This window comes from Pholis gunnellus (assembly GCF_910591455.1).
Source record: "Pholis gunnellus genome assembly, chromosome: 2".
Taxonomy (NCBI): domain Eukaryota; kingdom Metazoa; phylum Chordata; class Actinopteri; order Perciformes; family Pholidae; genus Pholis; species Pholis gunnellus.
This window is the reverse complement of record NC_136536.1, coordinates 9,676,471-9,697,141: the sequence shown is the minus strand read 5'-3', so window position 1 is coordinate 9,697,141 and position 20,671 is coordinate 9,676,471. Positions and strand designations below refer to the sequence as shown.

At 44.9% G+C, this 20,671-nt stretch overlaps 1 protein-coding gene across 1 annotated transcript in view; it reads left to right on the top strand.

The window, feature by feature from the left end:
- Positions 1–20,671, top strand: part of plxna2 (plexin A2) — a gene marked incomplete at both ends in the record, with an annotated part of 147,991 nt that overhangs the window by 117,766 nt on the left and 9,554 nt on the right. Inside the window, 6 exons of the mRNA XM_079175089.1 lie at positions 2,115–2,257; positions 3,451–3,719; positions 12,552–12,618; positions 12,856–13,002; positions 13,649–13,808; positions 15,936–16,039. Coding sequence (XP_079031215.1) covers positions 2,115–2,257; positions 3,451–3,719; positions 12,552–12,618; positions 12,856–13,002; positions 13,649–13,808; positions 15,936–16,039 — 890 coding nt within the window. The remainder of the gene's footprint in view (positions 1–2,114; positions 2,258–3,450; positions 3,720–12,551; positions 12,619–12,855; positions 13,003–13,648; positions 13,809–15,935; positions 16,040–20,671) is intronic.

Sequence of the window (20,671 nt, the reverse complement as noted above, 5' to 3'; positions counted from 1 at the left end):
GCAGCACTGTGTAACAACCTACTGTTAGACTTTAGATTGTGGAGGGCGATTATGGGTCTGCTTTGCTCCACTTGCAGCCAGTAATTTTAGAGGCTGCTCCATCACTCGTTTAGCTGAATGGGGCTGATGAATGCATTTTACTTGTGCAGACTGTAATCACATAACGGGCATAATTTGTGCCTATAGTACAGAAAGTAAATGACTGGTGGCCTGTGTGTTAAATAATGCATTGGACATTTCTCCAAATCTGGGTCAGTGAATCATCCTGGTTATATATCACAACACTTATTTTAAGTGAGTTAACCCTGCATGCAACCCGTCTCGTCTTGTAGTGAGTCCTTCCAGTTCTTACTTCTTTCTAGTTTGCATGCTGGATACAGATTCGCACACAAACTGACACATGAATAGAGTGTTTCTCATTAGAGTTACCCCAACCGCCACCCAGCGAGAGCCACATCAGGCTTAACCGGAAGGGGGTAATTCCACATTTATCTTTGAATGCAATGTGTGTGTGTCTATGTGTTTGTATGCGCGTGTTTTGGTCCCCTAAAATATGACCAATGAATGTCGTTAAGCGACAATGACATTGCGGCGGTTTTGAACACGCAGGTGCTTTGATACACACTCCTCGCCCGTGGCTCAGGGTAAAGAGAGGGCACAGTTGTCCATCTGACCTTTTGACTTTTCAAGTCGCTGCACTGGGTGGAACACAGATAACTTCAGGTTGACCCCGAGCCATCACTCCAAGTAGCAGTTCACAAAGAGCGCTCTATATGTCGCAGCATTCAGTTTTATATGAATGCGTTCAAATAAACACTGCTGATTTGCCCCTGATGTCATCAACGGGGTCATTATAGCCAATCACTGAGGCCGTGGTTACACTTGTCTTTTGAATGCATCTTTTGTCATCCGATCATCCCAAAACACATTAACTGTCAAGTTTTTATGCTACAAGATTGGATCTTGCACACTTTGGGATACGATCAGCCATGCAACGTGCCGAGGTGTCCTGACTCGCATTGACTTTAGACCTCAGTGAGATGTGCACAGCATGTGTGCACAATCCTTGCAATGTGACAATCTACTGTTTTAAAGCCAATCCTTTGACCGGGTCAAAGTGTGGACACACATATGTGACAGCTGAGTTTTGATCTGACGCATCCGATCACAAAAAGTCGCATTGAAAAGACAAGCGCATCCACGGCCTGAGATGACAAAACCGAGGTGTGTGAATTGTTATGTTTGAGAGTGTTTAGGGTATTTCATCAGCCGCACATTATATATCCCCTCCAGCCACCATCGGCTCCCCCAATGTTATTATGCAGTGAAAAAAAGAAACATCCTATTGCAGCAAACTTCAAGGATGGTCCAGACTGATAGACAGACAGGCAAACAGGGGGAATCAGTCACACACAGGCAGCCTTGGGAAAGGAAAGATTAATGTTTTTAACCATTAGCAGTGACCCGGGGTGTAATGCCCCTGCAGGGTGGATTTAGATGGGTACCTGGGTTCCTCCTTATGAGTATACACACTCCATGTGTGCCTGTAAGCCCATGTGTTGGTGTGTAAACCCAGGAGCCGCAGGGGGCCAGGGGGCCAGGAGGTAAGGGCTAAGACTGGTTGGAGATGGCGGCGTAGGGGACTGCTGCTGCTCCTGTGATAGGCTGCAGACAGGGAGCCTCCCCAAGGGCGGCGAAGCAGAGCAACAGAGCCGTGGGCCTGAACAGGAGTCAGTCAGGATGGAGCCAATTAACTAGTGCTCACCTGCAGCCTCACACTGAGATGACACACACACTTTGGGGCCTTAGCTACAGCCAATTTACTGGCTGGTAGATCAAATCGAGTGAGAAAGGGAAGCGCGTGTTTGAGAGAGAGAGTGAGAGTGAGGTCTGTGTTTTTTAAGGGAGAGATGTGAAATATTGAGTTTCTCTGACATGAAGACTATCTTGGGCTTTAACTGTCAGCTTCGTGATAACGGCAGTAAACACTTTGAATATGAGAAGGATTCACGTATTTCTTCCCTGGGGATTAAAGAACAGTTTTATTCTCATGCTGGATGCCTCAAGTATTTCCTCCAACTCGTCTCTCTTTTCTTGCCTCCCTTCTCTCCCAGCCTTTGCAGAGCTGCAGACAGACATCAATGAGCTGACCAGTGACCTGGACAGAGCTGGTATCCCCCATCTGGACTACAGGACATACGCCATGAGGGTCCTCTTCCCCGGCATAGAGGATCATCCTGTCCTCAGAGAACTGGAGGTAACGGGAGAAAGACGGAGGGCAAGAAAGAGAGATATTAGAAAGAAGATGACTGAGACAACTTAGGCAGCAAATGCATGAAGAAAGGGCAAGAGAAAGTCAAACTGAGGTGAAAAGAGAGATATGGAGAGAGGAAAAGATTGTGTCTGCCCTCACCGCTCTCTCTGCAGGGTAAGCTCCATAAGCGGGAAAAGTGCTTGAGGGGAAAAGGATACCAGTGTGCCACTTATCCTTTCTACCCTCTGGTCTCACAAACGTACACACAGCAGCACACATATATATATATATACATCTTACATGCAAGCTCCCTCATGGAAAACAGGGTCCCAGCACATGGCTATTTCATCCACCAGTGGCTGCAGTGTGAGGGGTAATGAACTGAATAATTCCCTATCCTCAAGCAGGACTGTGGGGTTCTCCATTGGGAGGAAAAACTGGCTGGTTAACACTTTTTCGCTCCTCTTCATAAGGCCAGAGGGGTGCTGGGAAATGAGTTTATTTTATGTGGAACACAGTCCAGAGGATAAAAAGATTCATCCTGATAGAGGTCCACCATTTGATTTGTTGATTGTGTGTGATGCAGGGTGGTATTGGTTTACCGGGAAGAAGTTGCATGTTTAGGTAGATGGATGGTGGTTCAGATCAGACTAGCCTTGTGGGGTAGAGGTCATAGTGTCACTTCTTACTACAGTGAGGTTCAGTGAGCAGCACAGGCTTGTGACAAGTTTCTTTTATTTATTTTTTTCAAAAGGATCCAATTTCGATTCTCAAACCTTTTTGAAAACCAGTAACGTGCACTCAAACAAAGAAAGTGAGTTTTGTCACTTCGGGTTGGTGTTACTCAGGCAAGTTATTTGACATTTGACTTGAAAGTGAAATGGCAGCTAACTCGGTGTACAATGCTTTTTAACAGACTCGGGTCAATAATTGATTAAGATCTTCTCAGTTACTCAGCATGAGTGGGAACTTCTGTCTGCCTTGGGTGAAACATGAGTGAGAGTTTTGGTGCCTTTTGAAAAATAATCTTTTATTTTCTGTGAGACAAGGTCAAAGATGAAAGTTGAAGAGCAACAATCCTTTTCAAAACACATTCAGTTCATTGCTGTTCAAGTTATTACTGGACATGTATTATTCAAATTAGTGGAATCTTATTAGCACTAACAAGCATTATTCTCCCTCCCTTTCCTGTCCAGGTGTCAGGGAATGGCCAGCTGAATGTGGAGAAGGCCCTGAAGCTGTTCGGACAGCTCATCAACAACAAGGTGTTCCTGCTCACCTTCATCCGAACACTAGAAATGCAGCGCTCGTTCTCCATGAGGGACCGTGGCAACGTGGCCTCGCTTATCATGACGGCCCTGCAGGGGCGACTGGAGTACGCCACCGACGTCCTTAAACACCTGCTGTCGGACCTCATCGACCGCAACCTGGAGAGCAAGAACCACCCCAAACTGCTGCTGCGCAGGTAACGCAGCACCGCGATGATGTCCCGTCGCATAGGGATCACGCAACTCACGGTTCGGAGAGCATGTTGGTTTTGAGTGACTGATTAGATTGGCAGAATATCGTATTGATGATATTTGATGAGCCAAAATAAGCCGATACAGGTTGATTTTGTCGTTTTCTCGTTATAGCGGTTGGTATAGAAGGCTCCGGGCCTTTTTTTTTCACAGCCTTCCCTAAAAAAGTGTTCCTCCACCCCAAGGGCAGTGTAAACCATCGACAATTCCAAATGTTATCAACCAAAAAGCTTTTTACTGCAGTTGACAAAGAAAACTTGTTTTTTAGTGACGAATTTGATTGACATTAATGTTCCTGTTTTGACTTTTGATGATTAAAAAGTAGAACGAGAAGTGAATTAACATAAATTAATACAAACAAACAACATTATCATATTCAGAGGAATCCCATAATCCTCAATAACACCGTATGCTCTTTCAGTTGTTTGATTTGATTAATTCCAGTCAGGAAGAATGAGAACATATTGTATCACTGAATATCGGTAAATATGTGATCGTGTTCTCAGAGGATAGTTTTGCAGTCCTAATTCAAAAAACATGTAAAGAAGCGCAAGGCTGTAGGAGGATGTTGATGCATATAGACAGATGGATGGGGATTCATTCGGAGCTGTATGTTCTTCCCATTTTTTTCCTGTGGGTGGATGCATTCTGATTTTCCCCTGTGTTCCTTTGTCGACGCTTCACAGAATAAGGCTCGTAATGAGTGCTAACAGTACATCTACAGTATACTGAGATAAACACCAAGCACTCTTCGCATCATGAGAAACGTCTCGATTCGCTCTGTCCCTCCCCTGCTCTCTCTCAATGCCAATGTCAGTCTCCCTTATCCTCCAGACTCGGGGTCCTTATAAAACATTCAGAAACGCTTCGATGTAACTTTCTTCTTTTTTTTTCCTCTCCTCGTCTCCAGTGTACATTTTTTTCCAGGGGATTTAGGGTGATGTGCTGAAACTTTAAACACCTGCCAAGTCCTTGTCCAAGTGTCCTCGGCTGCTTTGGTGGCTCTGTAGGCATAGAACGGGTTAAAGGACTGACAATAGTCAGCTCAGAAGGTACAGAATGTTTGAGGCACAGTTCCGTGAATAGTCTCTCTGAAAGCTTGACTGCTCTGGACATGATTTTCATTATGTTTGCATGACTAATAAGCAGAGACAAAGAGAGCAGGCAGCCGCTGTACTTACAAACAACACCTTCGTTCTCATGTTAATGTTCCCTTAGCGTCTTTATTTGAAAAAAAAAAGCCCCATTAGTAGTCAGAGTAAATAATCTGCTCGGCGGAAAAGGCCACGCACAGAAGCAATGAGAGAATGAGGTTGAAAAGACAGAGAAGTAGACTGAAGCGACGCAGCATCAAATGGACCTGGATTAAGCTGTGAATTTCACATGACTTCACTTTTAAGTTTTCACTCTCCTCTCTCATTAGGAACACAGTGGTATCTAATCCTCGGGTCCTGCCGTTGCAGCCTGGAGGCTAAATGTCCCATCGTTTTTACATTTCACTCCCCATCTTTTCTGAAGAATTTAAGGGATTATCGATTTGACATGGCTCTTTGCTGTTGTTGTCTTCCTCGTTGGCTTTTTAGAGAAAAGCCGACAGTCAAGCCGGCGTGCTGATTGTACACACATGTACACACACACACACACACACACAGGTGGCTGCGATCACAGTCAAATTAAGCATGTCTCGAAGCAGTAATTGTGTTTGCGCAGGTCATGGAGAGAGGCTGTTGCCCTCTGATTTGTTGCAATTTTGCGTTTATCTTTTCCGTCAGCCCTTTTCCTCTTTCAGTTGTTCCCGTTATGGGGTTGCGACAGCGGATCTTCTATTTCTCTGAAGTGGGTAATCCGGTTTGGAAATCAGATTTTTATGCCGGATGCCCTTCCAGACCTGTTAGTTAAAGTAGGGGTCACTGTGAATGTTGTTCTAAATTAATTATTAGTAATCTTACAGTCCCTGCTGGGCCGAGTTCACATTGCTATAGGAGAGCGGCAACATACAGGAAGAGCCTTGAGGTCACCCAACCCTCTCCCTGTTTTCATTTATATTACAGTGGGTTGAGTCGTGTCAAAGAACTTAGCTTCTTTTTGCTGCTCAGCTGTCATTGAATGCTTGTCTCTAGAGGGTCCACAAGCTAGCATGTCGGACCTTTTAAGAGAAAACCATGCTCTCACAAGTATTACAGACGAAGATACAAAAATAGTTCCATCTGTCATGGTGTGTTAGCATGTTATCCACATGATCCCTCAGTGACCTGCAGTAGTTTAATGTATTGTGTAGTTTGGATCCAAAAGGTTGTTTATTGAAAGATAAAACTTGCAATATTCTATATGTCTGTGGCCCCAAACACATTTGTTCTTTCTAAAGATGTAAATACTTTAAAACAGCTCATGAAAAAATACTTTCATAAAAAAAAATAGACTAAATAAATTCATAAAACAGCAGGGCGCTGTACTTTTTAGCAAGCGTTACTCAAACAAGAGCAAATGTATTCTTTTAGCCACAGATTCGATTTTCTTGTGACTATTTACGGCAGCAGGGAGGTGAATGTGGGTGTTGACGCTAAACTCTGCCCATGTTAGTGTAGGTTATTTGTGTGATTTGGGGTCAACTATAGATTTCTATTGAACAAGCAACTGAATATTAGGTTTTGGCTACACGGGCAATGCATGTTAGTAAGATAAATGAATTGTTGTGTTTGGCTTTTTTCTGGTACTTTATGGGAATAGATGTCTAGAATATTACCAGACTTTTTCCTTTAAAGACAAAATCCCTTCTTTATCTTTTGTATACATTTAGATTGCAATGGGATTCAAACATGCTGTCATTCTCAAATTGATTGACAGGTATTTTGATACAAGGGCTGACTGCAATCTGGTAACAGTGTATCTTGAAAGCTTTACAGTACGTAGGGTTTTGAGTATACGTGCTGTATAATGTATACGTGTGGAAGAGAATGTAGGTCCCGTATGTGCACACGGTGCGGAGGGAAGCTATGGCAGAGCAGCAGCGTGGTGCAATGTGGTTTCTCCAGCGAAGCAAGGCGCCCTTAATTATTTAGCTCCGTTCAGTGCGGTGAGAAGATGGAGTAGGATGCCATCACTAGCCACAGCACAAAGGGAAAGCGGAGGACAAGAGCGAAGACGAGAGGAAAACATGAGGGGAAGAGTTGAGAATGTAGAAGAGCTAGAGCAGAGGAGGACTGTTACAACTGATGACAGAATTACAGTTCAACAACTAATGAACATATAATTCAGCAAATTAAATGGGGGATCTGAATGCTTTCCACAGAGTGTTTTTCCAATTTTCTTAGCCAGCCCGTTGAAGATGCTGCATGTAAACTTGTCCTCTGATTAGCAGTAACACTGCGTCTCTGCCTGCCTCTCACCATCTCTGTATGCCTCCAACATGCCCCTTATCTGTACTCCTCCCACACTTCTCTCACATGGGCAGGTTATCTCCTGATGATATTGTTTTAATATATTAGTGCCTACAGTTGGAAGATGTACTGATTGAACTAACTTTATTGGGAATGGCGATATTAGATTGACTTATATCAGTCTGCAGTTGCTACACTCTTAGCCTAATATAGAGTCCTAACTATAGATATGGCTATAATCATTTGAGATTTGTAATAAAAAAGTAATGAGGAACGTGGCTCTCTCATCTAGTTTGCAGGGCTAATGGTAGATTGAATAAAATGGCTGGTAAAAATAGCATCCCTCTTCTTCACTTATCTTAAGTGTCTTGAAGATCAGATACATATTCTGACAGTAGATTTGACTTAGTTGCACCTAATATGCTTACAGTATGTCATATATATATATATATATACTTATACTGTATATGCATTTCCCAGGCTTTATGAAATTTCTTGAATGGGCTGAAGTGTTAACCCGCCATCCTCCCTCTCCATCCCCCAGTAGCAGACAGAGTGCAGGGGCAGAGGGGTTGTTTAGTCGAACATTTTAGTCCAGTCTGACTCATTGATCATTTATCTGACTGAGATTTGTTTGTATCTTTGGCGGAAATATTAGCAGCCTCCACGGGGGTGCAGCTGCGCCGCTCTCCCTCTGCAACGTGGCCGCCAGAGCTGAATGAAACGAACCGGGTCTGTCCCCCTTTTCAGAAATTAAGAAATCGAAAATGAATGCGTGTGAAAAGCCTCTTGGCATATTAAGCAGGATGGAAGTAGTTAACCGCATAATAGTTACTGAGACTACAACAAATGCAGCAGACCTTGGCTCATGCCATTGGCTGAGTATAACGGTCGGCTTGATGTTTTTTAATGGCAGAGAGGAGTCTGTAATATGTTATGTTGAAGTTGGTCTGTGGCACATACTCTTTTTCCTATTATGCTCATCTTTAAGTGCCAGATCCCATTTCACCATCCATCCTACCAGCCCAGTGAAAACAAATTCTGGCATTTACAGTATCTTGCCTTTTTGCAGCAGAGATGTAATATCCCCAGTCAGTTAAGTTCGTGTGAAGGGTGCACTCGTGCTCTTCTGAGGCGTGTTTCTCAAAAGAAACTCTCGTCTCTTTGGTATTTAACAATTTGTGACGCCTTCCTCTTTCTTTGTCTTGATAGGGATACGTTTTTAGCTCGCAGACACTCACGTTCTCCTAAAAGCTTTTTGAAAGCAACATCTAAGCTTTGACACTGTGTTTGATTTTCTCAATCTCCGGAGAGCTAAGTGGAACTGATGCGGCACCTCATGGTGTTGGATTGTATTCCGCTACATTGGTGAAATATGTTCTCTCGGTGCCCTACCTCCCCATTGCTCATTCCAACCTTCCTCGTGTCTGTTGTCATTTCACAGTCTCTCTTTCATCCCGTCCATTATTACTGAAACTGCTCTGGTGCATGATGACCCCCACCACACCAGCACATTCTTTAATAGTAAGCCACTTCTTTTTTTCCAGCTCTATTCTCTATTCTCTCCATCTTCTTCCTCCATCTTCAACATTCAAGTTTTGCCAAAGCCACTCTCTTTACCCAGTTTCCTTCTCTTCTTTATAATGTTCTTTTAATGGAATCACAGAACATTGCCTCTATCACCTTGAGACTTTTCAATCTTGTATTATTTTTCTCCTCAGCATTTTTGTAATGAGATTTCCGCCCATGCAGAGCAATAGAGTACGGAGTTATTAAGAGTGGGAGTATTGTGTTTGGCATTAGTTTCATTGAAAGACATTCCAAAGCCTGCTAATAAAGCCCCATCCCACCCACCCCTCCTCCACCCGAGCTGCCATTAGGAGACCAGAAATGGGAGGGGGGATGTGAGGCCCCTCTTAAACACTATGTGGGATAATGAAATCCTGATGTTCATTAATGAAACTCAATTAATAGATAGAAGGAAGTGGAGGCAGATGAGGAGGAGGACAAGAAGGAAAGGAGGAGGAGGAGGAGAACAAAGTGCCTCTCCCCCGTCCGACATTGAAAAGGAGAGATATTAAGGGGGAGTCAGCACAGCCCCCCCACAAAAAAAAAGCCTTTATTTGACTTCCTTCTTCGGGACTTGCTGAGCTTATTAAAATGCTTAATAGGTTCCATTAACTTCTAACACACTCAAGTCTCATACAAGCTGGGAGGGGCGCATGGTAAGCATGGGGAAGGGAGGTGAATTCTCATAAAAGAAGGAGGGCAATTACAGAGGGATTTGGGGTATTGTCCAAAAAAAGATAAAGAAAAAGATCCACAGTATAGTTAGGTTTATTCAGCGTGAAAACACATCCTCAGGCACTTGTAGTAGCCCCTTGTGTTTTCGAATGAATGAATTCTTTTTTGTTGCGCCGCATTGACAATGTTCAGTTTGTGAATTCCGTATGTGTAAATCTTTATCTATCCATGTATACTCCCACCTGTGTGTTTGTATATGTCAGAATGACAAAGAGGGGAAAAGCACAGACCTTGTGTTTGTGCCACCAAAGAGGATGCCGACCCGTCACACACACACACACACACACACACACACACTCACACACGCACAAGAGCATGCGCTTCTTCTGCAGCTCCTCAGCAATGTTTACTGTCTCATCCTGTAGCTGAAACTGAGGGAACTAATATCTACATCTTCCCCCCCCCCCCCCCCCCCCCTCCCCGCTGGCACATCGCATTTCAAATAGGCTGTCACCCAGCTCGCCATCCTCTCGACGAGCTGCCAGTAGACCGGCCGCTCGTCACATTCTCAGAGGAATAGCCTCCTGGCATGGGAGACAACATCACAACTCTTGCCGCACGTCATTCAAAACAAAATGTAACCTCTGCTCCACTGTCCTGCTACTGTAGGAGACTTCTGTATTTGCAAGTGAAAGAGAAAGAGAAGAAGTCTCACTCTATCACAATTTAATGAGACAGGAAGAATGACTGACACTTTCTCTTGTCTCAGTGACTCAAATCGTAGCTGTTGTAACCTCCTCTGACTCAGACAATCCTTCAGGGACCGTTTCGGTTCCAGACTCTTGCTTATAGCCCTCGAACACGACTTCACGCAATTATCTTCATAATAGTCATAATTTCTCTTTCGGTCCATTCAGAACCTGAATAGGTATAATCATCCCTGGCACTATTTAGCTCTGAGGAGCCGAAAAAGCCTTCCAGCCTGCCTTAATACCGGGCTGCTTCGATTCCTGCTAATCCCCAGTTCAGCACATTGCGCTGTAAGGCCCTTCATCATATACACCAGAGTAATCGCAGTGATTTCCTGTTACATTAAGGTCATTTTTTATTTATTTTTTTAATACATTGCCATTGGAATTGGTAACACATGTACAACTGGAGGGATATTTGCAGCCAGGTGACAATCAAGTGCTGTCACACTCAGTAATTTATGTGGCACTTTAACATGGCATCTTAACTATATATATATATATATATATATATATATATATATATATATATATATATGGGAACCTCCCCTGGGTGAATGTGCATCGGTAGATCCTCTCTCGTCCTCTGTATGAAATGTATCCTCACTGTCCAGCATTATAAATAATAGTAACCTGCTTATGGTCATCCATACACCTCCACACTCCCTCTTTCTCCCCTTGCAGTTCTCATGAATTAGCTCCTTGTTGTTGACTTTGTAGTTGCTGTAGCTGCTCAAGCTCAGTTCAAGTTTGCGTTTCAAAAGTCAGTGTTTTTTCAGCCATTGCGGTGCGTTTTTTTACACTGTGTAAAAACAACTTGGACAGCATCCGGACAGGCCAATGCACGAGGTTGCTGTAATTTCTTGATACCATGTTCACGTCCTGCGAAAGCAGTATATGATGTTGCGGATGAGAGCGAATCATCCAACAGCCATTCTGTTAGAATGCCAGGTAGGAACTGGTTGTTCACTAATGCTGGATGTTAAGCACTGATAAACTCACGGACAAAACAATATTTGGTGTTCTTGATCTGCGATTTACAGAATATGATTTTACAAGGCAAGGTTAGAAAATGATGTACCCCAACAGCTGCACAGCACTTAAGCTTTCTAAAAACGCAGGGGGGACCCTAAAGCTTATTGCAAAATGTTGTTAATAACTATTAAATATAAATGATTTTGGCCATTCAAATTAAAGTAAAACATGAATATCGAGCATCATTTAGTATGACGTTATTATATAGACTGACTTTTCTCTCAGTTTACCCCCAACTCTGACTGACTGTCCAGCGTAGACGGTAGCAGCTTTGTTAGAGCTAGCCGCTAGTATTGACAGTGATGATGGTGTGTGGACCAAAAGCGGGCTGGTCAAATTAATTTCCAATCCAAAGCAGTTTGGTTATTGGTGTCAAACGAGGAACGCAAACGAGCAGGCAGAAGCGTTTTTTAAAACATGAGCTTGTTGTTGCTATTCACCTCAGATGCTTGTACACACGAGCTGCACAGAACTAACCCTTTCATCTGTGCTTCATGCTAGTGAACCATTCCCACCTGGCTGTTTGGTGTTCTGCCTCATTTTTTTTTTTCTTTTTAAATTCAACCTCTGTTTCTCTAGTGTTCCATGATGGTGCTAATGAGGCAGAGGAGGGTGGGGGGGGGGGGGGGGGTGTTTGTCTGGCATTCAGATAAAAAAGATATGAGCAGGAATCAAAAACGAGGTACACACACACACACACACACACACACACACACACACACACACACACACACACACACAGTCCTCTCATGTGCTCTGCGGTAGAAACAGTCGAGAGGTCATTGCACACTTGTGTGTTTTCATGCCCAATCAAGCCCAGCAGCAAGCTGTAGCTCCGTGTGTGATTGACTGGGAAGGGAGGCGAGGTAGGGGAGGTAGAAGAGAGGGGACATGAGAGGGGAAGAGAGGAGATCGTTTTGGCTGTGATCAGGCGTTACCTGGCTGTGACAGCACTCGTCTCTCTCAACAGCTGAGGCTTGTCGCAGCTGCTGATGTCCCGCTGTGTTCAACCACACGTGAATACACACGCACACACACACACACACAGACACACACACATCTCGCGCTCACATCCAGGCATACTCAATCACACACTCTTTTTAACATGTCCAAGCACACACAGATGCCCTCTCTCTCTGCTCGCCTCTGTTCTGCTCACTCACTGTGACCACGGAGTTGCACAAACACGACCAAACGCCAGGATGCACCCACCCAGGATGCCAAGATAACCTCCCTGAAGTCTTGCACATAACCTCATGAATTATGCAACTCTAGTATTATCTAAAGCTTTTGGAATATCAAGAGAAAGAATGGAGTTCAATTTTGCTTTTCTCGTTTAAAAAAAAATATATATGTATATTTGTGATTTCAGAACGGAGTCGGTTGCAGAGAAGATGCTTACAAACTGGTTCGCCTTCCTCCTCCACAAATTTCTCAAGGTCGGTACACCAAGCAGCAACACATGTAGTGTGTGTTTGTATGTGATGACACGTACAAATATAAAGCTATCCTGGGTGTCTTATTAATTTTCTAAATTAAAAGTGTGATTGCACGCGATCAGATATTTACGTGTTTTCGTGTTAGGTGTTTTCGGTCTAGGGAGTTTTTTGTGTGTTTATGCTGTGATGTTCTCTCATGTGTGAATCTGTGGGTTGTGTCTGTCGGTGTGTTCGCAGGAGTGTGCTGGGGAGCCTCTGTTCATGCTGTACTGCGCCATCAAGCAGCAGATGGAAAAGGGGCCCATCGACGCCATCACTGGAGAGGCCCGCTACTCCCTTAGTGAAGACAAGCTCATCCGCCAGCAGATCGAGTACAAAACCTTGGTACGTCACACTCCGCGAGGCTCACAGATATGCACAAACACACAGGCAGAGCCATAAGACTACCGCTAATACTGTACAGTACAGGCAGCTCTTGACTGTGTGGAATACACACGCGTACACAAAAGCACAAACTTTCTTGCTCTAATAACATGCACAAATCATTTTCAAGATAGCATAGCTGTTTCTGCTGTGTTGGGTTTCTTCCTCGCTGTATGAGAAGAAAATTAACTAATGATCCCACAGGCTCCAGTGTTGGTCCAACATCAGTGTAGCTGGCTGTGGAGATTGGAACACACCAAACAGCCTCCTCTACACACACACACACACACACACAAAAAACTCACGCAGCCAGCATGTGACATGACAATGTTCTGATTGCTCTGACTGGGAATTTAGCTCATTACGTGCTAATACCCTGGCAGAGCTGGAAATTGGTGTCCCGCCGAAGGTGTGAAATTAGATTTTGAGATGCCAGTGAGAGCGGAAATGGTTTCTCAAAGCTCCTGCCATGCTCCAACGAGACTCTAATGAGGGCGAAGCCTCAAGCTGGACCCAAGTCCGCCCCGTAGCGGGACACATCTTCCTGTGCTCACTCATTTCCTTCTGTCTTATTCTCGCTCCCCTTCTCCCCATTTGTACAATCCAGACCCTGAACTGTGTGAACCCAGACAATGAGAACAGTCCAGAGATCCCGGTTAAGGTGCTCAACTGTGACACCATCACCCAAGTGAAGGAGAAGATACTGGACGCGGTTTACAAGAACATGCCCTATTCTCAGCGTCCACGTGCCGTCGACATGGATCTCGGTATGAAACACGCACACTTGCAACCACCCTCACACACACACACACACACACACACACACACACATGAACAATTCAGATGCTCACAGATGCAGTTGGCAGGTTTAAAGTCCTTCACACCCACAGATTAATGTATCAGTGGGAGAAAACCTAGCCATGTGTACAGATTATCAGTGCATTAGTGTGATAAAAGCTGTGTTCCAGCAGCCCAGCCAGCCAGCCTCAGTTAGCTGCTGCCAGGTCTTCTATCAAGCTGACTGACAGTGTGCGCTGCAGCCCTCCGTCTGGCTGCTTCTGCTGCCTGCTAGTGCCAATAAGACACAGCAGATCGAGATAGAGAAGTGTGCATGTCTGTATGTTTGTGTGCTATTGCGTCTGTGACGTGGCTGTCCGACCAGGTAAGAGCTGACAGATGGGCTCGCCCAGTCTCACGCCGGGCTCCACTCCCATGCAGTCTGCCGCTTCCATCCTCGCCTGTCTGTTCCTTGCCTCTCATTTCCCTGTCCCTCTCATTTTCTCTCACTTCACATGGGTGGAGAGAACAAAAGGACCCCTCCCGCTTTGTGGCAAATCAGCACGCCGGCCATCACGCCACAATATTGCTCTAATAAACCTTTTCATTCAGCAACCAATTGGTCAAAACTTAAACAGGAATTTAAATTCCAGTTTATAATCTATATAGTATGTAAACATAGAATTGAATAGATCGGCCCCATTGTCACAGATACCCGATCCAGCTATTTGAGCCAGTCTCGGCCTCATATCGGTGTTGGTGCCTCCCTAGTAAGACAGTTTCGAGAGGATGTTGTGCCAGGCAGAGATGTCATGTGGTCACCTGGCAGAGGCGCAAAGTAATAAAACCCAGTCAACAGTGGAGAAAATCAATGATCACTCCCAGCATGAGAGCCACAATGGCTGTCCACTTCCACGTCAACACCCTCATTGTCATTTCAATCAGGAGAGACTTCATTAGAATGAACAATCATTTATTACACATGCATAAGAAATGAATAGTGCAAAGTCTTTGGCGATTGGGCTCCATCCTGGAGTTGTATAATAGAGGAGTAGTGATGCTGAGGTCAGATGAGGCATAATCTCCCTGGAGTCCAGACACTGGTGATGAAGGGAGCTGCTGCAATCCGATGATGAATGAGGAGCATGACTGTGATGCTGGGTTGGAGGAGGGTTGCAATGACAAGTGACAGCAGCAGAGAGTAGAACATTTTTTTTAAAGTTTGACAGCAACGATGCGATTGGCTTAAGGAAACTGTGCAGAATCTGGTTAGTTTTCTGAAAAAATCAGCTGATAGAGTAATCACAGGGAGATATTATGAATAAAAAGGGAGTGTGAAGAGAGTCTTCCTGTCTGAACTTCCGCTAAGCTTCATTTCATTAACCCGCAACGAGGCGTCAGCCACTGCCCTCCACCAGTGCTGCTTATAGCCTCCACCTGTTTCCCCCCCTGCTTCCAATTTTCTCCTTTTGAAAGGAGCTGATTTTCTCATAGATAGCATTTTCATCCTCTCTTCTCTGCTCCACTCTTCTCTTCTTTCTGACCCTGACGGGCCTAATAGCGCGCCATTTCCACGACACAAGCACCAATTAAGGCGTGCAGGCTGCCTGCATATACAACTTGAAATCGTTTTTTGTGTAATGTTTAATTAAGATGCGTGTCAATCCAAGTCTGTGAGAGGAAAGCGCTTGCCGGGAGCCGTTCAAGAACGCCGGCTGCTGATATCGACTCATCTGGGTAATGTGTGAAGAGAGCTCTCTTTGGGACTCATGTAGTCTGACGTTCCACCGACTGAAAGGTGAATGAGGTTTGAAAGAGAAGTGTTTTAAAGAGTTTGTTTTGTGTGAGGTGAGAACGTAGGTTTATTTTAGCACACTTCACAATTGCCTCGCAAGGTAACTGGTCCTGAAGGCGCTGAATGGAGCCCACACGCCACAGTATTACCCGCATGTTCATTCAAAGCAGATGTGCGTCTTGAACACGTGGTGTTTTCAAGTTGTTCATGTTTAAAACGTGACACCAAACCTCTCCACAGGAAAACCAAGACAAACAACATTCTTTGTGGGAAAGTTTGCAAAGGCAGCTGTGTATAATTTAGAATGTGTCTGTGTCCTCAGAGTGGCGCCAGGGGCGAATGGCTCGTGTGGTGTTGCAGGACGAAGACATCACCACCAAGATAGAAAATGACTGGAAGAGACTCAACACTCTGATGCACTATCAGGTAAATATACACAAAGGCTGTAGTATGGTATTTGCCTTAACTAACTCTCAAACTTCACTTTTCTTTTTTCAAGAAAAAGCTTATTTCAGTTCAATTTCTGCTGTTGCTTTTCATTATGGGAATTATACCACATACCTTGCCAAACTTTGATGTTTTCCCGCTCTTGACTTTTAGGCTGCCAATTTTCAGCTCCTCATTTGCATGCCCTTGCCTGGTGTAATCCAAGTGACAGAATAGAGGACAATTACTGTACAGGTGGCAGGAGAGATGAACTCTCAGCATCTCAGCTGACACTTCTCCCTCCTCCCTGGAGAGAGGAAGCTGCTCGAGTCAAGAGGACAGCATCTCTTTCTCTCTCTCTCTTTGTCTCTCTCTCTCTTTGTCTCTCGCTCTCTCTCTCTCTCTCTCTCTCTACCCCGTTGACTCCTACGCTGGCAACAATTAGACCTGTTGTGACTGCCTGCTTCTGTCTCTTCACATGTAGAACCTCGATTCACACCCTGCAATTTTCGGGCCCATGGGGCTTACCTGCTTCCCCCTGTTTAACAGAGAGGAAAGTGAAAGGCTAAAGAGGAGGACAACTGAGAACAAGTTCAGTCCTGCCTTTTTCAGGGAAATGTATGGCTGTTAAGGTTCTAAATGAAAAAAAGGGAGAGCAGCAGGGAGTTAGAGGAAGCCAGAGTGAGATAATAAAGAAAATAATAAAAAGGAATAAAAAAAAGGAACGGGCAAGGCAGAATGAGAAGGCAGCCTTCTCAGCAGGTCATGAATCGTTCGCAGCACATGCTCAGCCAGCTCTCATTAGTCAACCAGGGGGGACCATCTGCTTAAAGACTTCATGAGGCTCGGTTCTGGGCTACCTGGTCAAGAGCAGAGGCCGGGGCTGAGATGCAGCTGTGGCTGTGGGAGTGCTGGGGTTGGATACTTGGGCCGTGGGATATAGGGATGCGGTATGGTGAGGCTCAAGCCCTCATGCCGGGGGTCATTCTGAACTACTGCCCCAGCAGAGTATGCAGAATAATTGAACAGATGTAGGAGTCATTAGAGGAAGGGACACATCATAGTGTCCTTCACCAAGGACTTGGCACCATGCGGCTTCTTTCCTCTTTTGTCTTCCCTCCCTTGTCGCTCTCCTTTCTGTCCTCACCTTCATTGTCTCCACTTTCTCAGATTTAGTTTGTTTACATTTGTCCTTACCCACTTAACACTTTTTCCTTGTCGCCCACTGACGTGCAATTCTTTTTGCCTTCATTTCCTACTCTCTCCCTCTCTTGGTCTGAGCACCTCTTCTCTGGTCTCAGCATTGCTTTGGTGCTTGATGAAGCAGAACAGTATGCTCCACCTCCGCACCCTAATGGGCTTCTCTGTTGTTGTTGTTTTGTTTTTTTTTGCAATCCTTTGCGTCGCAGTTTGTCTGCCATCGTTAGCCAAGGGAGATGCTACGGGGAACACGGTAACACGGTGCGTGTTGCTGTTTCACGTATTCGTACGCTCAATAGCAGATCTAAAGATTCCTATTGATCACACATCTGAGGTTCCCTGCGCAGAACATAAGGCCCGACACTGTGCGACTTCAGAGGAGATGCCTGGCGGGGCAACGTGGGAAAGAGAAAAGAAGGGAGGGAGCACTGAGGAATAGGACAGTTGGTGGTGGGAGAGATGAGAGTCGGATGGGACAACAGAGACACTTGTGCATCGTTACGGTTTTGATGAGCTGGCACTGGCCAGCAATGTGTGAGCCGGGGTGCTTGCATTGGCACTTGCGACAGCACATCTGGCTGCCTATCACAGCAAGAGAGCACAGCTCATTAAGCCCCAGAGTGAGGGAAAAGCTTAAAGAAAAAGGAATGGGAAGAGGTAAAGAGGACTTATTGAAAGGGGCTCTGAAATATGCAGAGTGAGACCGAGCATCACCTTGCTAATTCTCCCATAGAAGAGACACAGGGACCAGACAGAGGCATTACAATTCATAGGAATCACAGCCTCCCAAGAAACCCCATCGGGTATTTACCCTGCCACATGGGAAATAATGGTTTACATAACCTGGATATGGAAATGGGCACCTTCCTAGCTCCCTGTTACACCAACATTAAAAATATGAACGCACACATTTCAAATTTGTTCAGTCTTTATTCAATCTTTATTCAACTGCTTGGCGTTCACAGTCAGGGAACTATATTCTCATCCTCCCACTCTCTCTGTTTCTGTATTTTGTACAGTCTTTGTGCATAGATCAAGATAGAGGAAGATAGCAGCACACTCAGATATGCACACAGTGCATGTGCACACACACACATGCAGCATATACCCGCATTGCACATGCTTATACACAGACAAACACGGGAGTTGAGATGAAAGATTTTTGAGATCGGAGGGTTTTTGGCTGATTGCTGATTTGGATCTTTTTGTTGTTTTAATCTTCCACCCCCGTCAAAGGAAAGTGTTTCATCACACCTTCTTTCTTCTCCACCTCCCCCGTCTCTGTCATCTTGAGACACGTTCGTGCAAACCTTGCTCTTGCTGGACAGCGTCTGGGCAGTAAGCGGGGATGCCACAGCCACATGAGTCACTTTGGAGAGAGGGCAGCATTAACAACCCCCATGAACAGGACGTTATAATGAAGTGAAGTTGACAGACTGTTTAAGTTATTTATGATGATTCAAATTGCAAGCAGGACCGCATCATATTCAAAGGCAGTGCGAGAGTAATTACATTGATGATGTTTGACAAAGTGTTGATTTATGGCAGGTGGATTGTGGCTTTACCAGCATATTAATATTTGTTTGCCACATCCATTTGCAGGGACACATGGGCAGGGTGTGTTTTGTCTAGAATATTATTCCTAATATGCAAATAAGTGACAGTTCAGGGCAGACTGCTCCCTCTTTCACTTAGGCTTGAGACTGCGTCAAAAACAAAAGTCAGTTTGGAAACTTCCATCCCCTGCTGCCTGGTGACCTCTGTCTGTCCTCTTCTCTGCGGTGAAGGAAGAGGGAGAGCAGACACTGATGACCACACCAGGAGAGCCTGCCAGCTAGCTCCTGTTACCAACCTTGCAGACATCACTTGGGGCATTTTGGGGCTATTTTGAACAGCCCCAGACACAACGGATACTACTACATCGCTATCTGTTCATGAATCCAATGCTCTGTCTCTCTTTGCCCACTGGTCCCCAATGTAAATCGGAATACAGATCTCTGCCAGGTGGTAATACAGTGCTGCAGGGATGACGTATTTCTGAGACGCTAATTAAACAAACTACACCACGACCGCACGGTTTCATGTAACCACCACGAAGCCAGAGGCGGACTAGTAGTCTCATTTAGCCACCTGTTAGCAACCGCCTTTTTAAAGACGCATAAACGCTTCAAATTTCTTGAGAAGGGTATTTTATATGTTACAAAATGTTAAATTTCTTAAGCTTGTGTTAACCACAGAATTTATTACAGGCATTTTACCAAAAACCCATTAAAAAAAAACATTGACTTTGAGACGAGGGAATTGGAAGTGCAAAAAATATTCACTAGTTTCCGTGTTTTGGGACTTATTCCTGCGGGACTCGAGATGAAGGTTTTTAGCAGGATGATTATGGAGTCAATATTTGAAGAATAGTGTTTCCCCAATGAAAAGGACGAGACATATTTGATTAATCCTGCGCCGCTGCAGCTGCACCCTTAATCATATCTCCAATAGCAACAACCGTAGTATTTGTAAAAACTTTAATGACACATTTTATTGATCAAAACCCGACTTGAATTCCATTAAATTACCAGCAGATTGGCATTTAACTTTTAGAAAGATTCACCAGTGCAAGAGTTAAATTCCGCCGTTACTGACGAGATGGGCACATATGTGCAGGTTGTGTGTTTCCAAGCTACTGGGCAGAGTGGACAGGTGTGATAAGCATCATGATCTCGGGGCACGAGTCCAGCTGAGATGGGACACGGAGGGGGAACAGGCTGGGACCAGGGCTGTGGTTTGTGTGGAGAGGGCTGAGAAAAGAAAGATATGGGGCTGACCACACTCTGCTGTCTGGTGGGCTCTGCACTGTCTAATGGAAGGTCTTATCACAGGCAGGGCCCACAGCCCTTATCACACCTGCCCACTATCAGCCCCACACTGGATTATCCCTGAAGGGCGAATCTGCACGCCTTCAATCATTTACTCTATCACAAGGACCCATCTCTGCTGTATCCTCTCTGTCAGCCTTGGAAAAAAAAAAAAAAAAGCAGAGAGAAAGAGATGGAGGGAGGCATAAAGGGAAAGGGTGGCAGAGAAGCTATTTCATGCTCCCCAGAGAAAATGTATCACATGAATAGTAGGTGAAACGTCACGGACGTCTACACTGTTGGTGTATCAGAGTTGGTCCGTGCATCATCAGTCTAGAGGAGCCTATAGTATGGAGATGCCTTAGAAATTAGGTTTAGGAAAGCGGAGACAAATGAGAAGGAGGTGAGGTGAGAGATAGAGGGGTCAAAGATGTCGGTCGTGGATGGGGGGAGGGGGTTAGGAAGACCGTTTTTCATTTCCCTCAAAGAAGCCCGGGAAGCCATGTTGCATCTTTTAAGAGGATTCCTCCAGATTTCATTTCCAGTTTCAAGTGTCTCTCCTGCGAGGACAGTAGAGGCCAGA